At 37.5% G+C, this 22774-nt stretch overlaps 1 protein-coding gene and 1 non-coding gene across 7 annotated transcripts in view; one reads left to right on the forward strand and one right to left on the reverse strand.

Annotated features, from left to right (window-relative positions):
* CUL4B (cullin 4B) overlaps positions 1 to 22774 on the reverse strand; it is a 49884-nt gene that overhangs the window by 3892 nt on the left and 23218 nt on the right. For 3 of the 6 annotated variants that reach the window (XM_024240480.3, XM_024240481.3, XM_024240482.3), the window contains 17 exons: positions 17687 to 17790; positions 17092 to 17161; positions 16003 to 16076; positions 15039 to 15201; positions 14670 to 14759; positions 14283 to 14365; positions 13513 to 13580; positions 12150 to 12268; positions 10914 to 11106; positions 9453 to 9557; positions 8845 to 8955; positions 8306 to 8391; positions 7104 to 7211; positions 6005 to 6118; positions 4659 to 4764; positions 2600 to 2772; positions 285 to 437 (listed from right to left, as the gene is read on the reverse strand). In XM_024240480.3, coding sequence (XP_024096248.1) covers positions 285 to 437; positions 2600 to 2772; positions 4659 to 4764; positions 6005 to 6118; positions 7104 to 7211; positions 8306 to 8391; positions 8845 to 8955; positions 9453 to 9557; positions 10914 to 11106; positions 12150 to 12268; positions 13513 to 13580; positions 14283 to 14365; positions 14670 to 14759; positions 15039 to 15201; positions 16003 to 16076; positions 17092 to 17161; positions 17687 to 17790 — 1920 coding nt within the window. Of the gene's footprint in view, positions 1 to 284; positions 438 to 2599; positions 2773 to 4658; positions 4765 to 6004; positions 6119 to 7103; positions 7212 to 8299; positions 8392 to 8844; positions 8956 to 9452; positions 9558 to 10913; positions 11107 to 12149; positions 12269 to 13512; positions 13581 to 14282; positions 14366 to 14669; positions 14760 to 15038; positions 15202 to 16002; positions 16077 to 17091; positions 17162 to 17686; positions 17791 to 22774 lie in introns of all 6 variants that reach the window. The other 3 variants (XM_054545016.2, XM_054545017.2, XM_054545018.2) reach the window with 1 other exon arrangement.
* LOC112131190 (small nucleolar RNA U13) lies at positions 14872 to 14975 on the forward strand. Its single transcript, XR_002913324.1, has one exon. It is a non-coding gene; the product is annotated as a small nucleolar RNA U13 (small nucleolar RNA).

Here is a 22774-nt window from a genome sequence, read left to right on the forward strand (position 1 = left end):
AGTTCAAAAGAAATATAGTGAATAAACTTGAAAATTTCAAACACTCATTTAGCAGTTCAACTTTCAGGTATCCAGGCTTTTCTGTTATTTTCCCCTTTTGTCACTGCTGCCCACATATGCCAACAAAGTTTTTATTTGGAAATCATATGCATCAACATGGGAAATTAAAACTTTTCTCTCTCTAAATGGTCATGACGCTTTGTTTGCAAGATTTGTGTCTGAAAATCTAATGCACTTTCTTTTATTTATAACACACTCAATAGGAAAACACAGAAGTACCTTACCTTAACTGGAAATTTCAACTGGTTGTACACTTCTGAAACAAGGAGATTGTGGCTAAGCGTCTTCCTCATCTTCATAATTCGAACAATTGCAGCGTCAATTTGATACTGTCTGTCTTGAAATACTCTTTCTGTAGTGCTTGCTTGTTCTTCAACCTAACAAAAAAGTTTTAAACCTAAGAATTATACCAGAAGCAAAACCTGACTATTTACATAAATTGTGCATTTTAGGGACATGACATTGTTATTGCTTTAAAGGTACTGAATTATCTAAATGGTGTCTTATAAATATAGATGCTGACAGAGAAAAATCCTACAAACATAACTCCTTTCTGTTCTGATTATATTGCCCTATATCAATGAAGTAATGCTAATATTAGTTAACAGAAAAACATCATCTTTGAATTGCTTTTCTAGAAGTAGAGATAGCTGATGTGGAATTTACCATTTTATTTTTTTACTCTGTCTTTGATATCTTCTAAATGTGTGTATCAGTTTCAATGGATTGTTAACCAGATTTCTCTATGACAACAGCTTGTCTATAAAGTGACTCTGTCTGATCTCTGACTCAAGGCATGGTATTAACTGGCTAAGCAAACTAGTTAAGAGTCAACCTCTTTGAAAATTAATTTTTATTTTGTAATATATAAATCAGACATGCATGCCATTAGTGCTTACAATCCTTCAAGACTTACAGAAATGTAGGTATTTAGGAGGCGGTTTACCAATCTTGATGCTAAAGTAAAAATGTTCATCTTTAGTAATTAAACCAAAAAACAGTTTGGGCTTTTTGCAGTAGTTTCTTCCTGGTATAGCATAAATGTTTTAAAAGTAAGGACATGGTAATCCTTTAAGAAAATATCCTGTCTTTGATGTGTATGTGAAAATGACAGGAACTTGTTTGGAGATACTGGTCGCTGTCCTACATTAAAATTTTTTCAGTCGGATGCAGTGGCTCACACCTGTAATTCCAGCACTTTGGGAGGCTGAGATGGGCGGATCATGAGGTCAGAAGTTCAAGACCTGCCTGGCCAATATGGTGAAAACCCATCTCTACTTAAAATACAAAAATTAGCCGGGCGTGGTCGCGCACGTGTGTAGTCCCAGCTACTCGGGAGGCTGAGGCAGGATAATCGCTTGAACCCAGAAGGCGGAGGCTGCAGTGAGCCAAGATCGTGCCCCTGACTCCAGCCTGGGTGACAGAGTGAGACTCCACCTCAAAAAAAAAAATTTTTTTTTCAAATAGTGCATTAAACCTTATTGGAACTGAAACCATCAGTTTCAGGATGCTGCAGTTGGAAGTCTCTTACAAATTCGAATGGCAGAAACAAAATATTCACCTTCACTGTTTTTGTTTGTTTTTTTTCTTTTTTTTAGACAGAGTCTCACTGTCACCCAGGCTGCAGTGCAGCGGCGTGATCTCAGCTCACTGCAACCTCCACATCCCGGGTTCAGGTGATTCTCATGCCTCAACCTCCCAAGTAGCTGGGACTACAAGCACGCACCACCATGCCCAGCTAATTTTTGTATTTTTAGTAGAGACAGGGTATCGCCATGTTGGCCAAGCTGGTCTTGAACTCCTGACCTCAGGTGATCTGCCCACCTCAGCCTCCCAAGGTACTGGGATTACAGGTGTGAACCACCGTACCCGGCCCACCTTCACTGTTAATCAAATAAATAGTGAATAAATCAATTCAGATTTTTCACCAAACAAGTTGGCAAAAGAAAATATAATCTTTAGTGCTGGGGGACATAGTAAGACAGGCTCTCATATGCTGCTGGACAGAGTATAAACTGGTCCAGCCTTTCTGGAACACAATATGACATTATGTACTAAGACTCCTAAAATGTTCATACCCTTTAACCCAAAAAAATCTACTTCCACAAATTTATCGTATATCAAAGAGATTAAAATTTAGTTTCAAAGAGGTTTCTTGCAATCTTATTTATAATACTAATAAGTCATGAACTTAATTGCCCCAAAATGAACAGTGGTTGAACAAACTCTAAGAGCCATGTAAAAATATTACATTGCCATCTGCCATTTTTTGAAGCTATTTAATGGCATGGAAAAATTCTAAAGATTGAATACTAAATAAACAAAGTAAGATATAAAACCATGTTGAGTATCATCTCAATCCTGTACAACCACTCTCCCAAACACCCAAAATCAAATACAGAAACATATTTAGCTGGACATAGGCACAGAAAGTATTAATGGTATTGGCAATATTACAGGTATAAAAATCTTTATATATTTTGATTATTAACATGTATAATTCCAGTGTGTTAGGACTAGGAGAAAGTGAAAGAAATACCGTTTCTTTCATCTGGATTTGATTGATCTTTATCCTGAAAAGTTTATGTTTGAAATCATCATTACAAATGAACTTGTCACCATCTTCAATATCTTTGCCCTTTGGATTTTTCGCCAGAACTCTAGCTTTGCCACAGGCTAATGACTGCAGTGTTCTCCTTAACTCTCCATCCTCTGAAGAAGAAACAGAGGTTTAGTTATTTGTTACCAGCATGAACAACTACAACATTCTACCTCAGTCTAGCTTCCACTCCATCCCCCTATTAAAACTGTTTCATTTTTTCCCAAAGGTCACCAACAACTTTTCTTTGTTCTAGCCAATGGCTTTTTTCCTAGTCCTCTTCTTTTTTTAAAAAAATAGAGGCGGGGTTTCACCATGTTGCCCAGGCTGGTCTCAAACTCCTGAGCTCAAGTGATCCACCTGCCTTGGCCTCCCAAAGTGCTGGGATTACAGGTGTGAGCCACCACGCCCGGCCCCTAGTCCTCTTTTAAAGATGTCAATTATCATACCATGTGGGCAACTACCAAATCTTCCAAAATGACATTTCACTTCTCTCCAGTTGCACGTTTAAAGGGCAATTCCGCCTGGCTGTTTTACTATCAACTTTAGTTACGTCCAAAATTTGATTCATCATCTCCATATAACTGTGTCCTCTTTCCAATTGTCAGTGGTGATACCACTAACCTTCTCAGTTGGGAAACCCTGAAATCATCTTTTAACTTTTCCTTCTCCTTCATCCTCAACATAATAGCTAGCTGCTGCTTCAGCAGAGATGAGTTTTCTCCATTTTCATGGTCTCATTCTAGTCTAAGTCCCTTCCACTTTATGCCTGAATCATCCCAATAGCATCTAAACTGGAATCCCTTGATCCTTCCAGTTGCCCTGTAGATTGATTTCAGTAAGTGATCCAAATAATTACTTCCACCATGCCACACAGTTGAGACACTACAGTGTAGGTTTCATTTGCTAGATTTATCAGGTTCTCCACAATCAGGCCCTACTCATCTTACCTAATTTTTTAACTCACTATTCTATGTTACAATTAAGCTCTTCATGATTCTTCATGATTCTATGCTACAATTAAGCTCTTCATGGGCCTATACTATGCCCATTCCTACCTCCAAACCTCATCTTAAAATATTTCCCCTTGCTGTATATGCCTTCTCCCTGACCAAAACTTGAAGGCCCAGCTCAAATGCCACTTGCTTCATGACAGCTTTCCCAGTTGTGCCAGTCCACAGTGATCTCTTGCTTTGTTGAACTCTTACCACACTTATAGTCAGTACCACAAGCCAGTACTTATTGGTTTTGACATTATTTCAAGTGTCATTTCCCCCTTTCCCTATGGTTATATAAAGAGCTCTGGCCAGGCGCGGTGGCTCACACCTGTAATCCCAGCACTTTGGTAGGCCGAGGCAGGCGGATCACGAGGTCAGGAGTTCGCGACCAGCCTGGCCAACATGGTGAAACCCCGTCTCTACTAAAAATACAAACATTAGCCGGGTGTGGTGGCAGGCACCTGTAATCCCAGCTACTTGGGAGGCTGAGGCAGGAGAATTGCTTGAACACAGGAGGTAGAGGTTGCAGTGAGCCGAGATCACGCCACTGCACTCCAGCCTGGATGACAGAGCAAGATTCCGTCTTGAGGGGGAAAAAAAAGAGTTCTGGCTGGGTGCAGGGGCTCATGCCTGTAATTGCAGTGCTTAGGGACGCTGAGGCAGGAAGATCCCTTGAGCCCAGGAGTTTGAGACCAGGCTAAGCAACATAGTGAGACTCTGTCTCTACAAAAAAATTTTTAAAATTAGCCAGGCATGGTGGCATGCACTTGTAGTCCCATCTGCTTGGGAGGCTGAGGCAGGAGAATCACTTAAGCCTGAGCCATGATTGTACCACTGGACCCCAGCCTGGGTGACAGTTAGACCCTGTCTCATAAAAAAAAAAAAAAAAAAAAAAAATCTCAAGAGAGTTCTGAGGCAAGGGATTATTCCTATAAATATGTCCTCTAGACCTCTTAACATAGTGGTGTGCACATAGTGAACACTTAATGTTTGCTACAAACCTATTCCAGTTGCCTGCTTGATCTCTTCTAAACTGAACTCTTCTCCCTCATTAAACATTAGCAGCACCAGTGTTTGAAAAAGAGAGACCTGGAGTTCCTTTTTACCCTGTTGAAGAAATAAAAGTGTTTAGCCATCACTTTTTTAAAAACACATGAAAAATTAATCAAATCATGTCTTATAGGAAAAGCATTTTTCAATTAGTGGATTTAGAAATATGATTAGCATTATCCAGCAAAGCCACTTGACGTGGTAATACAGTATTTCAGTGTGAGGTTTAGGTGTGACCCTACCTAAAATAGGAGGAAGGATTAGCTGACCTTTTAACAGTTTTTTTTAAGCCTTATAAATAGAATACAGTAATGAAAATTAATCAGCCTTATGTGTCATTCTAGATATTCATCACAAGCAGCAAGAAATCACTATTTCAAATGTATTTTTGATTTGTTTGGCTCAGATTAGTCATGAAAAGCTAAAGTTTTTTGAGATTAGATATTGCACACTGTTCCCCTTAACTCCCACTCTATTCGTAGCTCCCAGCAACAAGATTTCTGTCAAGAAGTGGCAGTGTTAGACTGAGTGTAGTTGCTCATGCCTGTAATCCCAGCACTTTAGGAAGCTGAGGCAGGAGGATAGCTTGAGCGCATGAGTTTGAGGTTACAGTGAACTATGATTGTGCCACTGTACTCCTGCCTGGGTGACAGAGTGGGACCCTGTCTCTAAAAATAAACAAATAAATAAAAATAGGAAGTGGCACTGTAAAGTTTTCATCCACAGGTGAGGAAAGGGTAGGGGGAAAGTTCACTGCTTTTCATTTTGCAGAAGGGCCAAATCAATCGTGGAAAGACCACACACCTAAAATTACTTAAAAATACATAAAGCTATGACAAGCTATCACTGTCATCATGCGGATATCTAGGATACAATTATAAAACAACAGCTTAAACTGGCCAGACGCGGTGGTTCACACCTGTAATCCCAGCACTTTAGGAGGCCGAGGCACGTGGATCACGAGGTCAAGAGACAGAGACCATCCTGGCCAACATGGTGAAACCCTGTCTCTACTAAAAATACAAAAAAATTAGCTGGGCATGGTGGCGCACGCCTGTAGTCCCAGCCACTCGGGAGGCTGAGGCAGGAGAATCACTTGAACCCAGGAGGCGGAGGTTGTGGTGAGCCGAGATAGCGCCACTGCACTCCACTCTGGTGACAGAGTGAGACTCTGTCTCAAAAAAAAACACAAAAAAGAAAAAACCAAAAAACAATAGCCTAAACTTTCAGTTAAGAAGGATGACCTAAATATTAAAGATAAAGATGAAAACTAAAAGTTTTGCGAACATCCACTTACCTCTTTAAATTCTGCTTTTAATACACAGTGTCCTAGGGTTGACTGCCACTGAAGTTTCCTGCCACTATGTTTGCCTAGGTAAAATGTCTTGAAAATCTCCTGAAGTTTTACCATCTAAAGTAAATAAAATAAGGCTTTATTTAAGCTCTGTATCCAATACCACATTTACCACTTTTTATACTTACCTCATGTGATATCGTTTCTGGAAAATTTTAAGACTATATCCAGTAGGTCTACCAATCACTTTGATGAAAAACAATGATCTCCCAACCACCAAATCAAATGGGATTTATTAGGATTTAGACCTTTTGCTCTCTCTGAACCATTTAATCATCCCCTCTTTTGAAACATTCACCTGCAGCACCTTTTGTGCCTCTGCACTATGCTGGTTCCTTTATTTCACTGTTGCTTCTGCATTGGTTTCCTTCACAGGTTCCTCTTTCTACCATCTGCCAAATGTGAGCCTTTTCTAAAGTTCTGCCTCTGCTGTTTTTTCTTCCTCTTTGAGAGAGATCTACTCCCTGGGCCTTCATAATCATCTCCATGGAGGATTCTCAATATCTATCTGTCTAGCCTTAATCCCTTTTATGGGCTTCAGTCCTGGGCTAGACAGTTTCCCAGGAGTCAGGATAGATTTAATCAAGGACCCATCATTTAGCAATCCCACCTATGGGTGAAATATGTGCAAGAATTCTTAATAGCTAGGTAGAGTGAGGGGTATAACCTGGGAAGATGGAAGAAGAGCCAGGGAAATTGACCCTGAACCCAGAAATTTGGCATTATTAGCTATGTGCTTAACTGGACTTCTAAGTACAAAAGTAAAATATTAAAGCAGTTGGTATTTGGTGTTGGTGCGTTTACTGACATACACTTTTAAAAGTATCCATGCCAGGCCTGGTGACTCACACCTGTAATCCCAGCACTTTGGAAGGCTGAGGTAGGGGGGATCACTTGAGCCCAAGAGTTCAAGACCAGCCTAAGCAATACAGCAAGACTCTGGGTCTCTATTTTTTTCTAAGTATCTATTTTTAAATGACAAGCAAAATGGAAATGCTATGATTTCTATGCCTATAACTCAGTTCTAAACAGTAACTCTTACCTCTGGTGGTAAATGAACTTCCATAGGCACATATGTTGGCCAATAGCCCATTGTCAGGATATTCACAGTTAATTCAATATTTCCTGGAACATTCTGATTCTGCATATACTATAAGAAGATCAAAACACACACTGAGATCTTAAAACTGCATACATTTCATATCATAATAACCTATTTAAGAAGCTCCCCGTTATGAAATTACATGCCAACACTGACCATCCTTAAAATAAAAGGCAACTAATTAAGAAGACTTTAAATGAAACCTACACAAAATGCACTAGGCAAGTACAGAGGTTAACATTTTGATACAAAGGCATACAAGGATCACATGACCTCATTACAGGCATTATCAACTTAAATAATTTCTCACATACAGCTGGGCCGTTATAGGATCTCTTCTCCATTCTTTTCCCCAATACCACCTGCAGTCCCCACCTTTGAATACCCCTATGTGGCTTAAACACCTTGTAGCAACCGCCATTCCTCACCCCACCAGCCAGCCCAAGTCTCCAGTTTTTCGCTTGCTCCACTGCCTATCTGCAGGGAGTGACCCGGAGTAGGGAAGGAAAAAGAGGGGAAAAGGGCAAAGCAGATAAGCCCTATTCTATAGATACTATAGAATCCATAATCTTACTGACCCTGATTTTTTCTTAATTCTTTCACTTCCACTTCCCACCTTAGCAACACTGTGGGGTAAAGAAGTCACTACTAAAACCCAAAAGAGGAAAATCTAATCTGCCATCATTATCACCTATGTTCTTAAACATTTCAAAACTACTTTCTACCTACATCTTCAAAACTGTGGATCTAGCTTTCTATCCCCAATGTCCCCAAAGGCTTTATACAGCTACATTATCACTTCTCCTCTCTCCCCGTTGCAAGCTCTGAACATGCAAATTACCAAACCATAAGATGCTGGGGAAAGCCCTGTTCCCACTATAGCTCTTCTTGTACTGACTTCAGTTCAATACATTTTATTTTTATTTCTGTGTTATTCTGGGTGTTTGTTAAAAATAAATCCTAAAGTAGGTCAAATATACTTATATTTCACCGATGATTTTTTTTTCTGTGAATATCACCACAGTTGCCATGAAGTAATTACAACAAACACGTTTCTATTTATCCTCTTTAGTACAAATCACAGCAAGCAGATAACTAAATACAACTAAGTTTGAGGAATTAAGAGTTTAACTCACTTTTACCTGTTTGAACTGAATCATGATGTCTTTAGAAAGTTCCATGTCTTTAAACATTCCTTCAAGTTTGCTGGTGAAAGCAGCTCCGCATTCTATTAAAGATGTTTGTACATGTATAATATTTTAAAGTGGTAAAAACAAAAGAGGTTTAAAAATGGGAAACACGAAATACAAAACTTACTTTAGTATGAAGTATGATCTGTAACTTTCATAAGAATAAAAAGAAATCCTTACCCCAAAGTGTATGCCCCATTAATTCAGAGTCAAACTCTTTAATCCTGTAGTAACCTTATCTACTATTTAGGTATAAAATAAATGGGAAATTTTTATACAAATAATAAAACCAAGAACAATGCTTTATCTTAAAAAACACAACTCTGGATATATGTACGATAAGTTGGAAACCTCAGGAGCTTGCTCAATTTATGTTTTCATCATATATACACAGACATGAGTGACAAAAGAGGAAATCGATTGAAAGGGTAAAAAGCTAACATTCTCCTTCAGAAATCAAAGAAAAGGAACAGAAAGAATGAGAAACCTACCATGTTTAAGTTTGGACAGCATTGATTTTTCAGCATCTACAGATGCACTCTTCCCGACTAACAGGCGCTTGGCTAAATCTTTCTTATAGAAGGCCTCAAAAACATCCTTGCCTATGTAAAAAGAAATGCAAAATTTATAATATTCCAATAAAAAGTTCTGACAAAACTGCTTTAAAGTGCTTTAATAAAGCACAGCATTATTCCAAGTTATTTTACTTTACACATTTTATTTAAGTTTGTTAAATGCAAGAAACAGTAGAGATCCATTTTTGTGCCAGACATTTCGAAGTCTTTATTGTAAAACTTTTTTGCATGTAACTGTCTTGATTGCATTAACTTTTATTCAGAAAAGCTTTTGTGGACTGGTAGCTTTGGTGCCAATATTTAAGAGATTAAGCCAAGTAGCAAAAATCAAGGCACTTAATACTAGAAGAGCCAAAGCATAGGACAATCAGGTAACATTCCTCACGTATCCCCCCAATGAATTAAAAACAATTTTAAATCTGTAATTTCCAAATAAATATTCCCTCCAGTTTGAATATACTTGCTAGCTTCTCTGTTGAGTGCTATTTTAAAAGAAAAATATTAAAACATTAGTAAATACTTACCATAGATAAATCTAAATATGATCATAATTTTATCCAACATTTTCTCAAGTTCTTCATCTGTAGCTTCTTTGTTGCCTGCACGAAGTTTTGAATCTACATACTTAGCTAAAATGGGGGAAAAGTTTGTTGTTTAATAACCAGGGAATACACGAGGTACTGGGCACTATATATACCCAAAGAGGAGTATGATACACTGAGTTTTTCAATACTTCAGAAATTTATATGCATTTTTTGAAGTCTCCAAAGTCAGGAAGATCAACTGACTTGTTCAATGCCATAGAGCTAATAACATCAGGGCCTGAACACAAACCCAAGTGTTCTGACTCCAGATCAAATGTACTTTCCACTATACTGATATTTATGAAAATAAGATAGGGATATCCTGTGGGGGAGGTCTCATGTAGCCCTGTGAGGGCATAATATAAACAAAGCCACGAAAAGACATGGGGAATCTTCTGGAGTATCCATTTTATAGGAATAGTAAGCAATCTTTTTTTTTTTTTTCACATGTTACATGATTTTATTTGTATAAAATTTCCAGAAGAGGCAAATCCATACAGACAGAAAGTAGATTAGTGGTTGCCAGGGGCTGGGAGGAGAATGGGGAGTGACTGCTAATGGATATGGGGTGTCTTTTGGGGATGATACAATGCTCTGGAATTAGATAGTGGTAATGGTTGTACAATCTTGTAAATACACTGAAAACAATTGAATTGTACACTCTAAAATGATGAATGTTATGGTATGTGAATTATGTGTCGATTTAAAAAATAAAAATAAAAGATATGGTATGCAAAGCCCCTGACTCACAGTAACCGCATGATAAACCATCTTTCCCCAGCAATCTTAAACATTACTTTTCTATTAAAATGAACCAGATACATCATAGAGTAGAAGGTAAAATTTGCTACATGTTTAAGGATAAATAGTAGATAGGTTGCAACAAAATCTCATCCTTTTGGCAGAGGACCCTAGACCTTCTCAGGTTACCTCCTCCTCTGACACTAAGGGTACTTGGGTGGAAAAACCTGAGAAGCACTGTAGTGTATATCACATCCTTATGCTAAATGGGCCCAGATTATTAGGTTTATTTTTGCCCTGGACTTTTTTCTTTTACACTGTCAACTGTGATTTCATGCTGCCCTTTTTTGTAGCTTGAAATAACACCCTGCCTCATTTCTAAATCGTTAGGCTAGGAAAACAGATAAGCTTATTATCAATAAAGGTAAATAATAGTGTCCAACATACTGTCTTTCAAAGAAAGCACATTATGTTTGACATGTGGGCTTTCAGTATTTACATCCAGGTTTTTAGAAACACTTTTCAAACTTGATATACCAGCTAAACAACCTCAAACAAATGAGGGATTAGTAATACTACAACCTGATAAAAATTTCAGATTGAGATTTTATGACTCAAAGAACATCATTAAACAACTGGAAAAAGGACTAGAAAACATACCTATAAGTTCAGCTGGTTTATTTGGTCTTTTGTTAATGAACGTTTCAAATGCTTCTTTCATGGCATTGATAAATTTCTCATTCTTCAGAAAGCAGATATCGATTATATGGTCAACCTTATCTTTAAAATCCAGCAATTCTTGAACCATGGTTTTATCTTTTTCAGGATTAATTACAATAGTGCTGCCAAATGCCTAAAACAAAAAATTACCACTTTTTACTGTAATCGAATTGTCTACAGTGAAAACAATCCCCAAATCATATTTTAAGTGGCATATATATTTAAAGATCTTTAAAAAGTAAAATAAAGCTATTTTTAAGATGGAATCTCGCTATGTTGCCCAGGCTAGTTTGAAACTCCTGGGCTGAAAGGATCCTCCTGCCTCAGCCTCCCAAGTAGCTGGGGTTACAGGCATGTACCACTGCATCTGGCAAAATAAAGCTGATGGTGAAATGAGGACAAAAAAATAAAGTGCTAAAATATCCACACTGTTAACCACTCATCTATAATCACAAAAATAGTAAGCAATGATCACTGGGCATATGATATCATAACAGGGTATTATTAGAAGCCTCTGGGATCTTTTCCTTATTTTTAAAGTCAGCTTTCAATTTCCTTAAAATGGCAATCTGGCTTTAGTGTAACATTGAAGAAAGGAAAGAAATTTGGGGTTCAAAGTCTTCTTTTTCTACATTCACTGCTTTAAGTGGTAGAAACAGAAATTATGTCAGCCATCAATCAGGTTTTATAGCTTGATATGCCACACAGCTACCATTCTCAGGCTGACTGTTCTCAAAATTCCCATTACTTTTTAAACAAATTTAAAATTCTCTTAAAACAACTGGATCAAGGCCGGGTGTGGTGGCTCATGCCTATAATCCCAGCACTTTGGGAGGCCAAGGCGGGTGGATCATTTGAGTTCAGGAGTACAAGTCCAGCCTGACCAACATGGTGAAATCCCGTCTCTACTAAAAATACAAAATTAGCCAGGCATGGTGGTGCATGCCTGTAATCCTAGCTACTTGGGAGGCTGAGGCAGGAGAATCGCTTGAACCTGGGAGGCAGAGGTTGCAGCGAGCCAAGATCATGCCACCGCACTCCAGCCTGGGTGAGAAGAGCAAAACTCTGTCTCAAAAAAAAAAAAAAATTGGATCAAACAAGAAATGCTTGCCAATATGCACTCTTGATGTGTAGATAAGCCGTAAGAGAGAAAAATCACAGGTAAATTGTTAATACCTTGATATATTCGATCCACTGCTGCAAAAGAACCTGAACTCCGCCTCGAACTCTACTGAAGAGCTGATACAGAAGAGACAAATCTTGAATTCGGTTTTCATCAAGAAGGTTATTTAAACCTGTATTTTAAAACATTTTGGCATTAAAATATAGTGAACAAAAAAGTGAACAAGATTATCAGACATTTTAATAAAATTTGAGTTACAATCATTGTGATACTGGTTTGAACTATGACTAGTCTGTATGTGAGCTGTAATGTAAGATTTTCTTTGAATTAAACCCAACCATCTTTCTGGGTAAAAACTAAATATAGAGACTTTAGTCGCTATAAAAATAAAAATAGGCCAGGCACGGTGGCTCACACCTGTAATCCCAGCACATTGGGAGGCCGAGGCAGGAGGATCGATTGAACCCAGGAGGTCAAGACCAGCCTGGGCACAAAGTAAGACCCCCTCCCCCTCTCTATTTTAATTTAAAAAGTTAAAAAAATTAAAAAGAAAAAGAAAAATGGTTAACTCCATAATGGTTTGTGCCATTTAGCATGATAGATTAGAGGCAAAAACAAACTTATAAAAACTGGCTTACATAAATATACATTATAAATAACTCATATATGTAGTAGCCATATTATGTACATAGTTATATCTCAGAATACTGGATACAGCCTGTGATATATCAAAAGCCATGCATAAACAGGTCAAATTTAAATGAGGCTCTAATAAATATTTGATTTTCAGGATGAAATAACAGTATAACTGCATTAAATTTCTAAATATATAAATTTTTATACAAAAGAAAATATTGTTGGGGAGAAAGGTAAGGCTTTTACCTATTTGTGGCATTCTCAAAGTAAAATGTAGGGTATACTCTAAATTCACTTGGGATTAGAAGTGCTTGGTTTGACATGCCATGAACAATAACAAAAAACCCTCACCACTTTAGTGTAAAAAGGAATACCTTTCCTTACTGAAAGCTTACATATTAAGTCAAGAATTTCCCACTTTTTTTCTTTTATTTTATTTAAAGAGACGAGAGTCTCACTATGTTGCCCAGGCTGACCTCAAATTCCTGGGCTGAAGCAATCCTCCTGCCTCAGCCTCCCAAGTAGCTGATACTACAGGCACATATCTACTACTGTTTTTTTATTGGTATTTGTGGATCCCTCTCTTCTAGTTCCTGTATCTTTCAGATAAGAAAACTGGCACCTCCAGGAAGTTTACTGTGATTAATAAGGATTATGTCCATCCTCAGAAATGCAGCCACATGCTATCAAACTTTTAAAAGGGCAACATCTTTAAAAATTCCCTACTAGTTGGCCACTACCATTTAAAAAGCAATCTCTTATTTACAAATTGCCAATTACCTTTCTGAAGAATTGCTGTTAAGTGTTCACCTAGAAGTTGTTTTTCTACAGTAGCAATTAATGACTTCCTACAAGGAAGAAAAAAAAAAAAAAGGTTAGTATTATTGACATTTGACTTCCAGAAAATGTAAAGCCTCTCCTGAGGGGGGGAAAAAATCAAATAGCTCATTTTATGTTGATTTCAAGATTCCTATCCTATGTATAAATTTATTGGTGCTCAGAGTTACTAAACTTTATGCCTAAAAGAAAAAAACCATAAAGGAATTGACAGGCAAAAATTTTAAAAAAACACTGTATATTTTAGAATTTGGTTTACATAATGAAATAAATATCTCCAAGACCTTGCTGTAGTTGGCTTTTTCCAAGTTTTGCTACTTTTATTAGGAAGGTAAAGAAGTACTACATACAGAAGCCCCACGACTGGCAATATTAATACTTAGGAAAGCACAGAAATAGGGGAATCCACTGAATTTTAATTGGCCTGAAGAGTTTAAAGGTCACATCAGCCTCTAGTATTATTTCTAAATTACCTTCTAAACACACACACACACACACACACACACACACACACATACCCTCCTAATAATCGAATCCTTGGATGAAAACTAATTAACTAGGGAAAAGAATAACTTGAAGTTTGTATTATGAAAACAACTGTTAACACTTCAAATCACACCTGAAAACAGTTACTAACATGTTTAGGATGGCTAAAGTGCTGCAAGTGATTTAACGACAGTTTAAGACTATTAAATTCAGCATGTAATACTTACTGGGTGGTCTGATCTAAGTAAGTAATAAGTCTGTCTGCTTCTTCTTCTAGACGTTTGTTAACATGATGTAGATATTCAGGAACCTACAAAGATAGTTTTTTATATTATTGTTTTCCTCCCCATAAATCACTCAGAAAATGTCAAGTCCAAAAGATCCTGGAAGTGGCCCTGTCAAATGTGACAGGGTAGAATCATATGTAAAAATTTATAGGTAGAGTTTATGATCCAGAATTCTGGCCTTTAAGAAGAGAGAAAAGAAAGGAGCACCTAAGTGAGAGAAGGGCATCACAATGTTGGGAAGATAAATGCAAAGGGAAGCTTATATTCTACAAAGTAAGGTCTATTGTGAGAGACAGCGAGAATTTATTAGTCATGATTTTTAAATACCTCTCTTTCTTGCATTAATTTTTGTCCTTCAGCTGCATAGAGCCGGTTAGTTTCTTCCAAAAATCGTTGTTCAAAAGAATCTTGATAAATCTGGGAGGGGGAACAAAATGAAAGAGATCATTTATTTAGCAAATATTTACTAAATGTCCTCTATGTCTATGTAAACAGCATTATGAATTTGGTTTTTAAACATCAAGCTAGGATCCTTTTGTAGTTTAGAAGCATGATGATTGGGTTTTTATGCTCATATATGAGATGTGCTTCCTTCAAACCTTGTTAGGACATCAACACATTACCTGTCTGATGTGGGGGGAAAAAAAACTAGGAATAGCAATCAGCTCTGTATAGTATGTGTAGTAGTTAACTTACTTGCAAATCAGACAGCATGCTTAAAAGGCTTCGAAGTAAACTTCTATCAATTGCTTCACCATTCCTTTCCCTCTCAATCAAGAGAAGAATGCCATCAATTGTCTTATTCTGCACTTTCTGATCACTTATAATATGAGCCCTAAATAACTCCAGTCCCATGTCCCTAAAATAAAAAACACATATAACCTAAATTAATTGACAATACCACTTCTGAAGAGGTTTGCTTAACTTCTTACCACATGTTCCCATGCTAATTAGGGCTCCAGGGCTTTGAAGCAGCAATTGTCAAAAAATAAAATCCACACATTTAATTTTGAATAACATTATTAGATTAAAGCACACAGGAAACTCATTTTGTCTTTACTGAGAATTGAAGCTAAATTCCTATTTTCCTCCATAACTAAGTTTTGTTGTATTATTTCTTTTTGTGGATTTCTTCCTTGCTCAAATCAGCAGACAAAATTAGTTCAAAGACATAAAACAGTTTTCACTGTACTGGTATTGAAAGCTTATTTGGTTATTTATCAACTGGTTTCAATACTGAAGAATCAGTGAATTCTGATCATTGCTGTAGGCAGATGATAGGTACATGGGAAGGGGAAGAGTTCATGATACTATTCTATTTTCGTGTATACATGGACTTTTCCATAATGTTAAATGAGTGAACTCTTGATGGTCAGCAGCAAAATGAATCACAATCATAGACATTCCAGAGCAAACTTTAGTCCCCTTGGCTAACAAAAAACTTCTTCATAAATTAATATATGCCCAGGGAATGTTAGCTATCTTTAATATTAGCATAGGCAACATATTATTAAGAAGATAAAACTGCTACAAAGGAAAGTCTAGAAGCCAAATGTGAATTTTTAGAATATTCACAGTATAGCTTATACTCTTTCATTAGTGTAATTAAGATTTGAGTACGATTTGGAACAATCTTTTCATGTTTTTCTGGCATCCTTACCAAATGGAGGGTAGCATTGAATTCTGAAGAACGTAAGTTCTATCCAGAAACAAAAAAATGCTCCTGATCATGATCTGCCAATGAAAAAAAAAGAAATCAAACAAGTTTTGTATGTTGTGAAGCTGAAATATTTGCTTTCAATAAGAATAAAACTGAAGGGTTTGTCTGTATATATATTAGATTACTAAGATTAAACATGCAGATAAACACATCTGAGAATATGCCCATATTGTTTTTATTATTCAACAGTCTTAATTCTTTTTGTGTTTTCTAGAAAAAAGATACTTAAAATGGCCCTCTGATTTACTACTTGAGAAGTAACTGAAAAATCAAGGGGACACTCATATAATTCTTCCTGCGCCACAGTGCTAGGGAATGAAGCTGCCTTACATTGCACATGTGAGGGTTTTTTTTGGCAGGGGGTGGGGGTGGGGGGTGATGGATTTTAAGATTTTAATCTGTAGAATATAAGGTATAAACCAGATTAAGAAAAATGGAAAAGGTTGTTATCTGAATAAACTAAAACACAGGACCATCAGGCACCTTCACAGGTAATCAAATAGTGGACAGGATAACCATCAAGAGAGAAAAAAAATAACAGTCCCAGACGAAATGTAGCTTTTTAATGAATGAGATAAATACATTTTTGGTAAGTGTGACAAAAATAAAAATGAACCTAAGGTGCAAGACATTCTGAAATGCAGGTTTACCTGTAACTTGTGGTTTTAAAATAGAAAACTCAACCAAAACTAGTTTCCAATTCAGAAAAGGAACTTGGGAGGAAGAGTGGGAGGGGGGCGAGGGATAAAAGACTACAATGGTGCAATGTATACTGCTCTGGTGAAGGGTGCACCAAAATCTCACAAATCACCACTAAGGAACTTACTCATGTAACCAAATGTCACTTGTACCCCAATAACTTACGGGAAAATAAAAAATAATAAATAAATTAAAAAAAAAGAAAAGGAACAGATATTGAAGCAATCTCCCTATTGCTAAGTTTTAAAAACTAACATTCCTGTATTTGAAGAAATGTTTTTAACTATTAACACAATGTTTAGCCGAAATACAATACTTTTTCCAGCTTACCATTTGTCTGCAATGGTTTTGCCAGCATCTATCAATCTTCTTTAAAAAAAGAACGCTATCCAATGAATCCCTGAAACATATGTTAAGGATATTTTAAAGCGTCTGGTACAAGTCATATGTGCCATGTGACAGACAGCACATTAGTCTTAAACATGAATTGAATACCTTGCACACTAAGTGAAACTAAATGGCACTTGATTATGCACCAAAGTGCTATTTCCTAATTTGTAAAACAAATAAAAAAACATAGTTTATACTGAAAAACACCTTTAAAAACAAGTCTTAGACATAACTGAACATCACGTTTTCAGTTTACGATTTCCCTTAGGAGATTATTTTTCCTCAAGTGGAAATCTGTTAGGGCAAAAAGGGTAAAGACATAAGGACATCTTATTTACATGAATATCACATGTAGTTCTGGACACGAATTAAGGCTGAAAAGTCAAAATGTGTTTCTTTCTCAAGAAACACAAGACACAAAAAATGACAAACCTACAAAATACAGGCATTCTACTTCAAGCTGGGTTAAACAGTGAGGGGTAGGGACGGAGAGGAAGACAAAACTATTCACGATTTTTTGTTTTAAAAAGGATATTCTCTGAATTGATGAATCTGTGCTTTGATGTGATCTTCACAGATCTGTCTCAGCTGTTTGTACAAGTTTGCAGAAATCTTGTAAGAACAGAGATTTTCTACAGCCTGCAAGGTTAAACACATACTTTCTTAAGGAGAGGATGAAGGATTTCTCAACTATTTACATCAGATTCTTATTAATTTGATATTTCTACCACATCAGCTTATTAAAAATATTCAGCCACTTAAGACACAAAGTAAAACAACAAAATATATCAATGTGGGTGGCAAACTTTCTCATAACCAACGCACTGTATCAAAAAAGAACAAATTACAGGTTTAGCATCTTTAATCTAAAAATCTGAAATCCAAAAAGCTCAAAAATCTGAAACTTTTTGAGTGCCAACATGCTGCTCAAAGAAAATCCTACTTGGGCTGGCTGCAGTGGTTCATGCCTGTAATCCCAACATTTTGGGGGGCCAAGGTGAGAGGATTGCTTGATGCCAGGCTAGAACAGCCTAGGCAACTGTGATGGTTAATACTGTCAACTTGATTAGATTGAAGGATACAAAGTATTGATCCTGGGTGTGTCTGTGAGGGTGTTGCCAAAAGAGATTAACATTTGAGTCAGTGGGCTGGGGAAGGCAGATCCACCCTTAACCTGGTGGGCACAATCTAATCAGCTTCCAGTGAACATAAAGCAGACCAAAAAAAGTGAAAAGGAGAGAAGGGCCTAGCCTCCCAGCCTACATCTTTCTCCCATGCTGGATGCTTCCTGCCCTCGAACATCAGACTCCAAGTTCTTCAGTTTTGGGAATCAACCTGGCTCTCCTTACTCCTCAGCTTGCAGACAGCCTATTGTGGCACCTTGTGATCGTGTAAGTTAACACTTAATAAACTCCCCTTTATATATATCTCCTACTAGTTCTGTAGTTCTGTCCCTCTAAGAAAACCCTGACTAATACAGAAACAAAGCAAGACCACATCTCTACAAAAAATTTAAAAATTAGCTGGGCCCAGTGGTGTGCACCTGTAGTCCCAGCTATTCAGGAGGCTGAGGCAGGAGGATCACTTGAGCCCAAGAGTTCAAGGTTGAAGTGAACCATGATTACGTCACTGCACTCTAGCCTGGGGACAAAGTGAGACCTTGTCTCAAAAATTAAAAAGCTGTCGTGTTTAAAATGTTAATCATTTTCACAAGCAGAGCTTCATTTTGGGTTTAAAAAACAATTTCACCTATTGTTTATGTATCAGATGGGTCGGGCAGTCCTACTACAATTGAATTAAAATTTACTTAAACATTCTTGGATTTTCCTGAACAGAACAAAGCAGAAATTATTGCTAGCAGTATGATAATGAGTATGATATAATACCAAGGAATTTTCTCCAACATTTCAGTTTAAGAATTGTTAAATATAGATTTTAAAATTTGTGGCTGGGCACAGTGGCTCACGCCTGTAATCCCAGTGGTTTAGGAGGCTGAGGCGGGCGGATCACTTGAGGTCAGGAGTTCAAAATCAGCCTGGCCAACATAGTGAAACCCTGTCTCCACTAAAAATACAAAAATTAGCCGGACATGGTGGTGCACGCCTGTAATCCCAGCTACTCAGGAGGCTGAGGCAGGAGAATCGCTTGAACCCAGGAGGTGGAGGGTGCAGTGAGCTGAGATCACACCACTGCACTCCAGTCTGGGCAACAGAGAGAGACTCCATCTCAAAAAGGAATAAAATAAAAAATAAATAAAATTTGTACAACTGAATTAACATCAATTACAAAAGAAATAACTGCATTTTTACTTCACTTTAATAACTGAATTGATCTTCTTTTATACTCAGATTCCAGAAGGATGACCTTCAGATTTCAGTAAGTTTCCTGTTATGCATATATAAAAGACTTTCAAATTTAAAACAACAAGCATGGTAAAACTCTTTGGGAAAACTCTGATATAATCTATAATTCCAAATGGTAATGACTTAAATGTAACACCAGAATTCCTTTCTTACCACAACAGAAGAAAAAAATCCCATTAAAATGAACTCTAGGGGGGCATCCAAGTTCTGTGGGTTGGAGTGGAATTTTAAAAATATGTAGTTAGAAGTCACATTCCCAATATGCAGGTCCAGTAAATAAATTAGCAAATGAAAAGAAAGCTTGGCAGAGCGCGGTGGCTCACGCCTGTAATCCCAGCACTTTGGGAGGCCGAGGCGGGCAGATCATGAGGTCAGGAGTTCGAGACCAGTCTGACCAACATAGTGAAACCCTGTCTCTACTAAAAATACAAAAATTAGCCGGGTGTGGTGGTGTGCACCAGCTACTCGGGAGGCTGAGGCAGGAGAATCTCATGAACCCGGGAGGTGGAGGTTGCAGTGAGCCGAGATCGTGCCATTGCATTCCAGCCCAGGCAACAGTGTGAGACTCTGTCTCGAGAAGAGAAGAGAAGAAAGAGAAGAGCAGAGTAGAGCTTAAAGGAAATCTCTCACACCACAAGAGACAAATCACCACACCTCATCAGGAAACAGCAGACCAATTAGATTGAGCAGCTATGGAGGAATAAGAAGGCTGAGACCCTGCTGGCCTGCCCACTTTTCAGGTGACCTGGGGCTAGGCCACAAATGCTTAAGGGAATTTATGTTTATTTCATGTGCCTCTCTGTTCACACGGGTCCTTTGTGGACTGTCCCCCTTCCACCTTTAGTATTCCTCTCATTGTATCTCACCGTTCCTTCTGAATGACTATTTTCTCAGCATTTCTTATCTCTCTGCTTAGATTCTGTCATATGACTTAGTGCGTACTTCATCTTTCCACATTGCGCACTTCCAGTACTTCTCTAAGTCCTATTTATTCCATTTCCTTCTGCTATGTTCCCTTCTCACATAAAACAGTTCTCGGCACATCTACTTATCTTCTCACACAAGATACCATATTCCCTTACTACTCAATTAGGTCCCACTTCTTCCAATAAGTTCTTCTTAATTGACTCAGCTACCAGTGAGTCACATGGCACTTGCACCCATCATACCACACTGACTTAGTCATTGAGTCAACACTATTTATCTCCCAACAACTGGACACTTCTTACACAAAACTACTTATCTTTTTATGTGTATATCTTGTCTCTCTGACTCCTTAATGACAGAAAGACATTGTGTGGTCATCTATCTATAAGTTCTTTAATACTTTTTAAGCTTTGAACCAAGTGAATACATGAAGTATTCAAAAAAAACTCTAGCAATGTGTCCTGCAAATAGAAAGGGCTTCTAGGATGAGAAAAGTTGCCAGAAAACGTGTAATTACGATTGAGTGTGCTAGATGCGATGATGAGGATAAGCAGAGAGATGAGGCCCCTAACCCAGCATTTAGGGGAAGGCAAGTCAGAAAAGCCTTCCTGGGAAGAGGTAAAGGGACAGAGTCCCAAAGACCCACAGGGAAACAGATAAAAAGTTAGTGGAAATAGTGAGAAATCGAGAATTAAGCTGGGCTTTACAGCACAGAGTCTCACCCGTGTTTAGCTGGAGGGTGGTTTAAGAACTTTAAGGCAAGAAAGGCAGGAGCATCTAAGGTGAGTTTTGAGGTCAAGTTCAGAGGGAACATTCTGTTTTTCTAATTTAGCCTTGACTGCTTAACCTATAGACCGGATCTAGTCATTTTCCTTCCTCAACAACCTTCCATCAAGCTTTTCCTGTACTGTGATGGAGCAATCTCGTAATAGGTATAAATAAACAAAAAGAACTATCTGGTACATGGTCTGCTATCATTTATGTAAAAAAGGGACAAAACAAAAACATACACAGTCGTTTTACGTATATAAAACATCTCTGGAAAGATACCCAAACAACTAATAATGTCTGTCACAAAGAGAACTAACTAACTAGGGGACTGGAGGATGGGGTGGAAGTGAGACTTTTCACTACATGCTCTGCAATACTTTCGGGGCTTTGAACCAGACGAATATATTAGCTACTCAAAAAACTTAAATACTTGCCTTCCCCAATAAAAGCCTTTCTAACTTCCCCACCACCATACTTTTTAGCATGGTGTTCAAGGAGAACCTTACCACTTTCATCTCATGTCTGATTATAACTTTTTTTTTTCTTTTTTTTTTAGATGGACTCTTGCTCTGTCGCCCAGATTGGGGTGCAATCTTGGCTCAGTGCAACCTCTGCCTCCAGGTTCAAGTGGTTCTCCTGCTTCAGCCTCTCAAGTAGCTGGGATTACAAGCATGCGCCGCCACACTCAGCTAGGTTTTTTTGTATTTTTAGTAGAGATGGGGTTTCACCATGTTGGCCAGGCTAGTCTCGAACTCCTGACTTCAAGTGAACTGTTCACCTCAGCCTCCCAAAGTGCTGTATTACATGCATGAGCCACCTTGGCCACCCCAATTATAACCTTTCACACATCCTTTGAACCAAGTACTCTACTTTTCTCACTTTTGGGCAAGATTTGGAGTGGTGTCTCTAAAACAGTGGCTTCCAAAATGTTTTGACCCAAAGCCACAGTAGGAAATCTAATGTCACAATCCATCATACATAAATTTATGTAACTAAAATAAAATCTTCACGAACCTACTCATCATTACTCTATGTGATACATTCTGATATTTGCTATTTCATTTCTTTTTAAAAAATGCTGGTCACAAATTATTAATTTCATGAACCTATTAGAACATTAGTAACTTAGGGTAGGTACTTATGCTCTCTTACTAGTACTAAGTGCTTTCCACAACCCCAAGGTATCAGTCCAGTTTTGGACACAGTAAGCAGTCACGGATTGAACAAGGAATGACTGTTTACTAAGTACCCTTCATCCTATTACATGCTGGGATGGAAACAGGAATAAGAAGGTGTTTGAGATAAGCTCTATTTTACTCTAGATCTTTGAAAAGTACTTTTATAAATATATTATTTTAAATATTATGTATTTATTATTCATGTATTTTTACATATTATGCATTATGTATGTTTTATTTAAATATTATGTATTATTTATGTATTTTTACATATTATGCATTACGTATTTATTATTTACACTAATAAAACACTTTGGGAATCTCTGGAAGTAACCTCTTGCCTCACAAACAACTATTTGTAATAAACAGATTCTAGATAACTGC

This window comes from Pongo abelii, chromosome X, assembly GCF_028885655.2.
Source record: "Pongo abelii isolate AG06213 chromosome X, NHGRI_mPonAbe1-v2.0_pri, whole genome shotgun sequence".
NCBI classification, from domain to species: Eukaryota; Metazoa; Chordata; class Mammalia; order Primates; family Hominidae; genus Pongo; species Pongo abelii.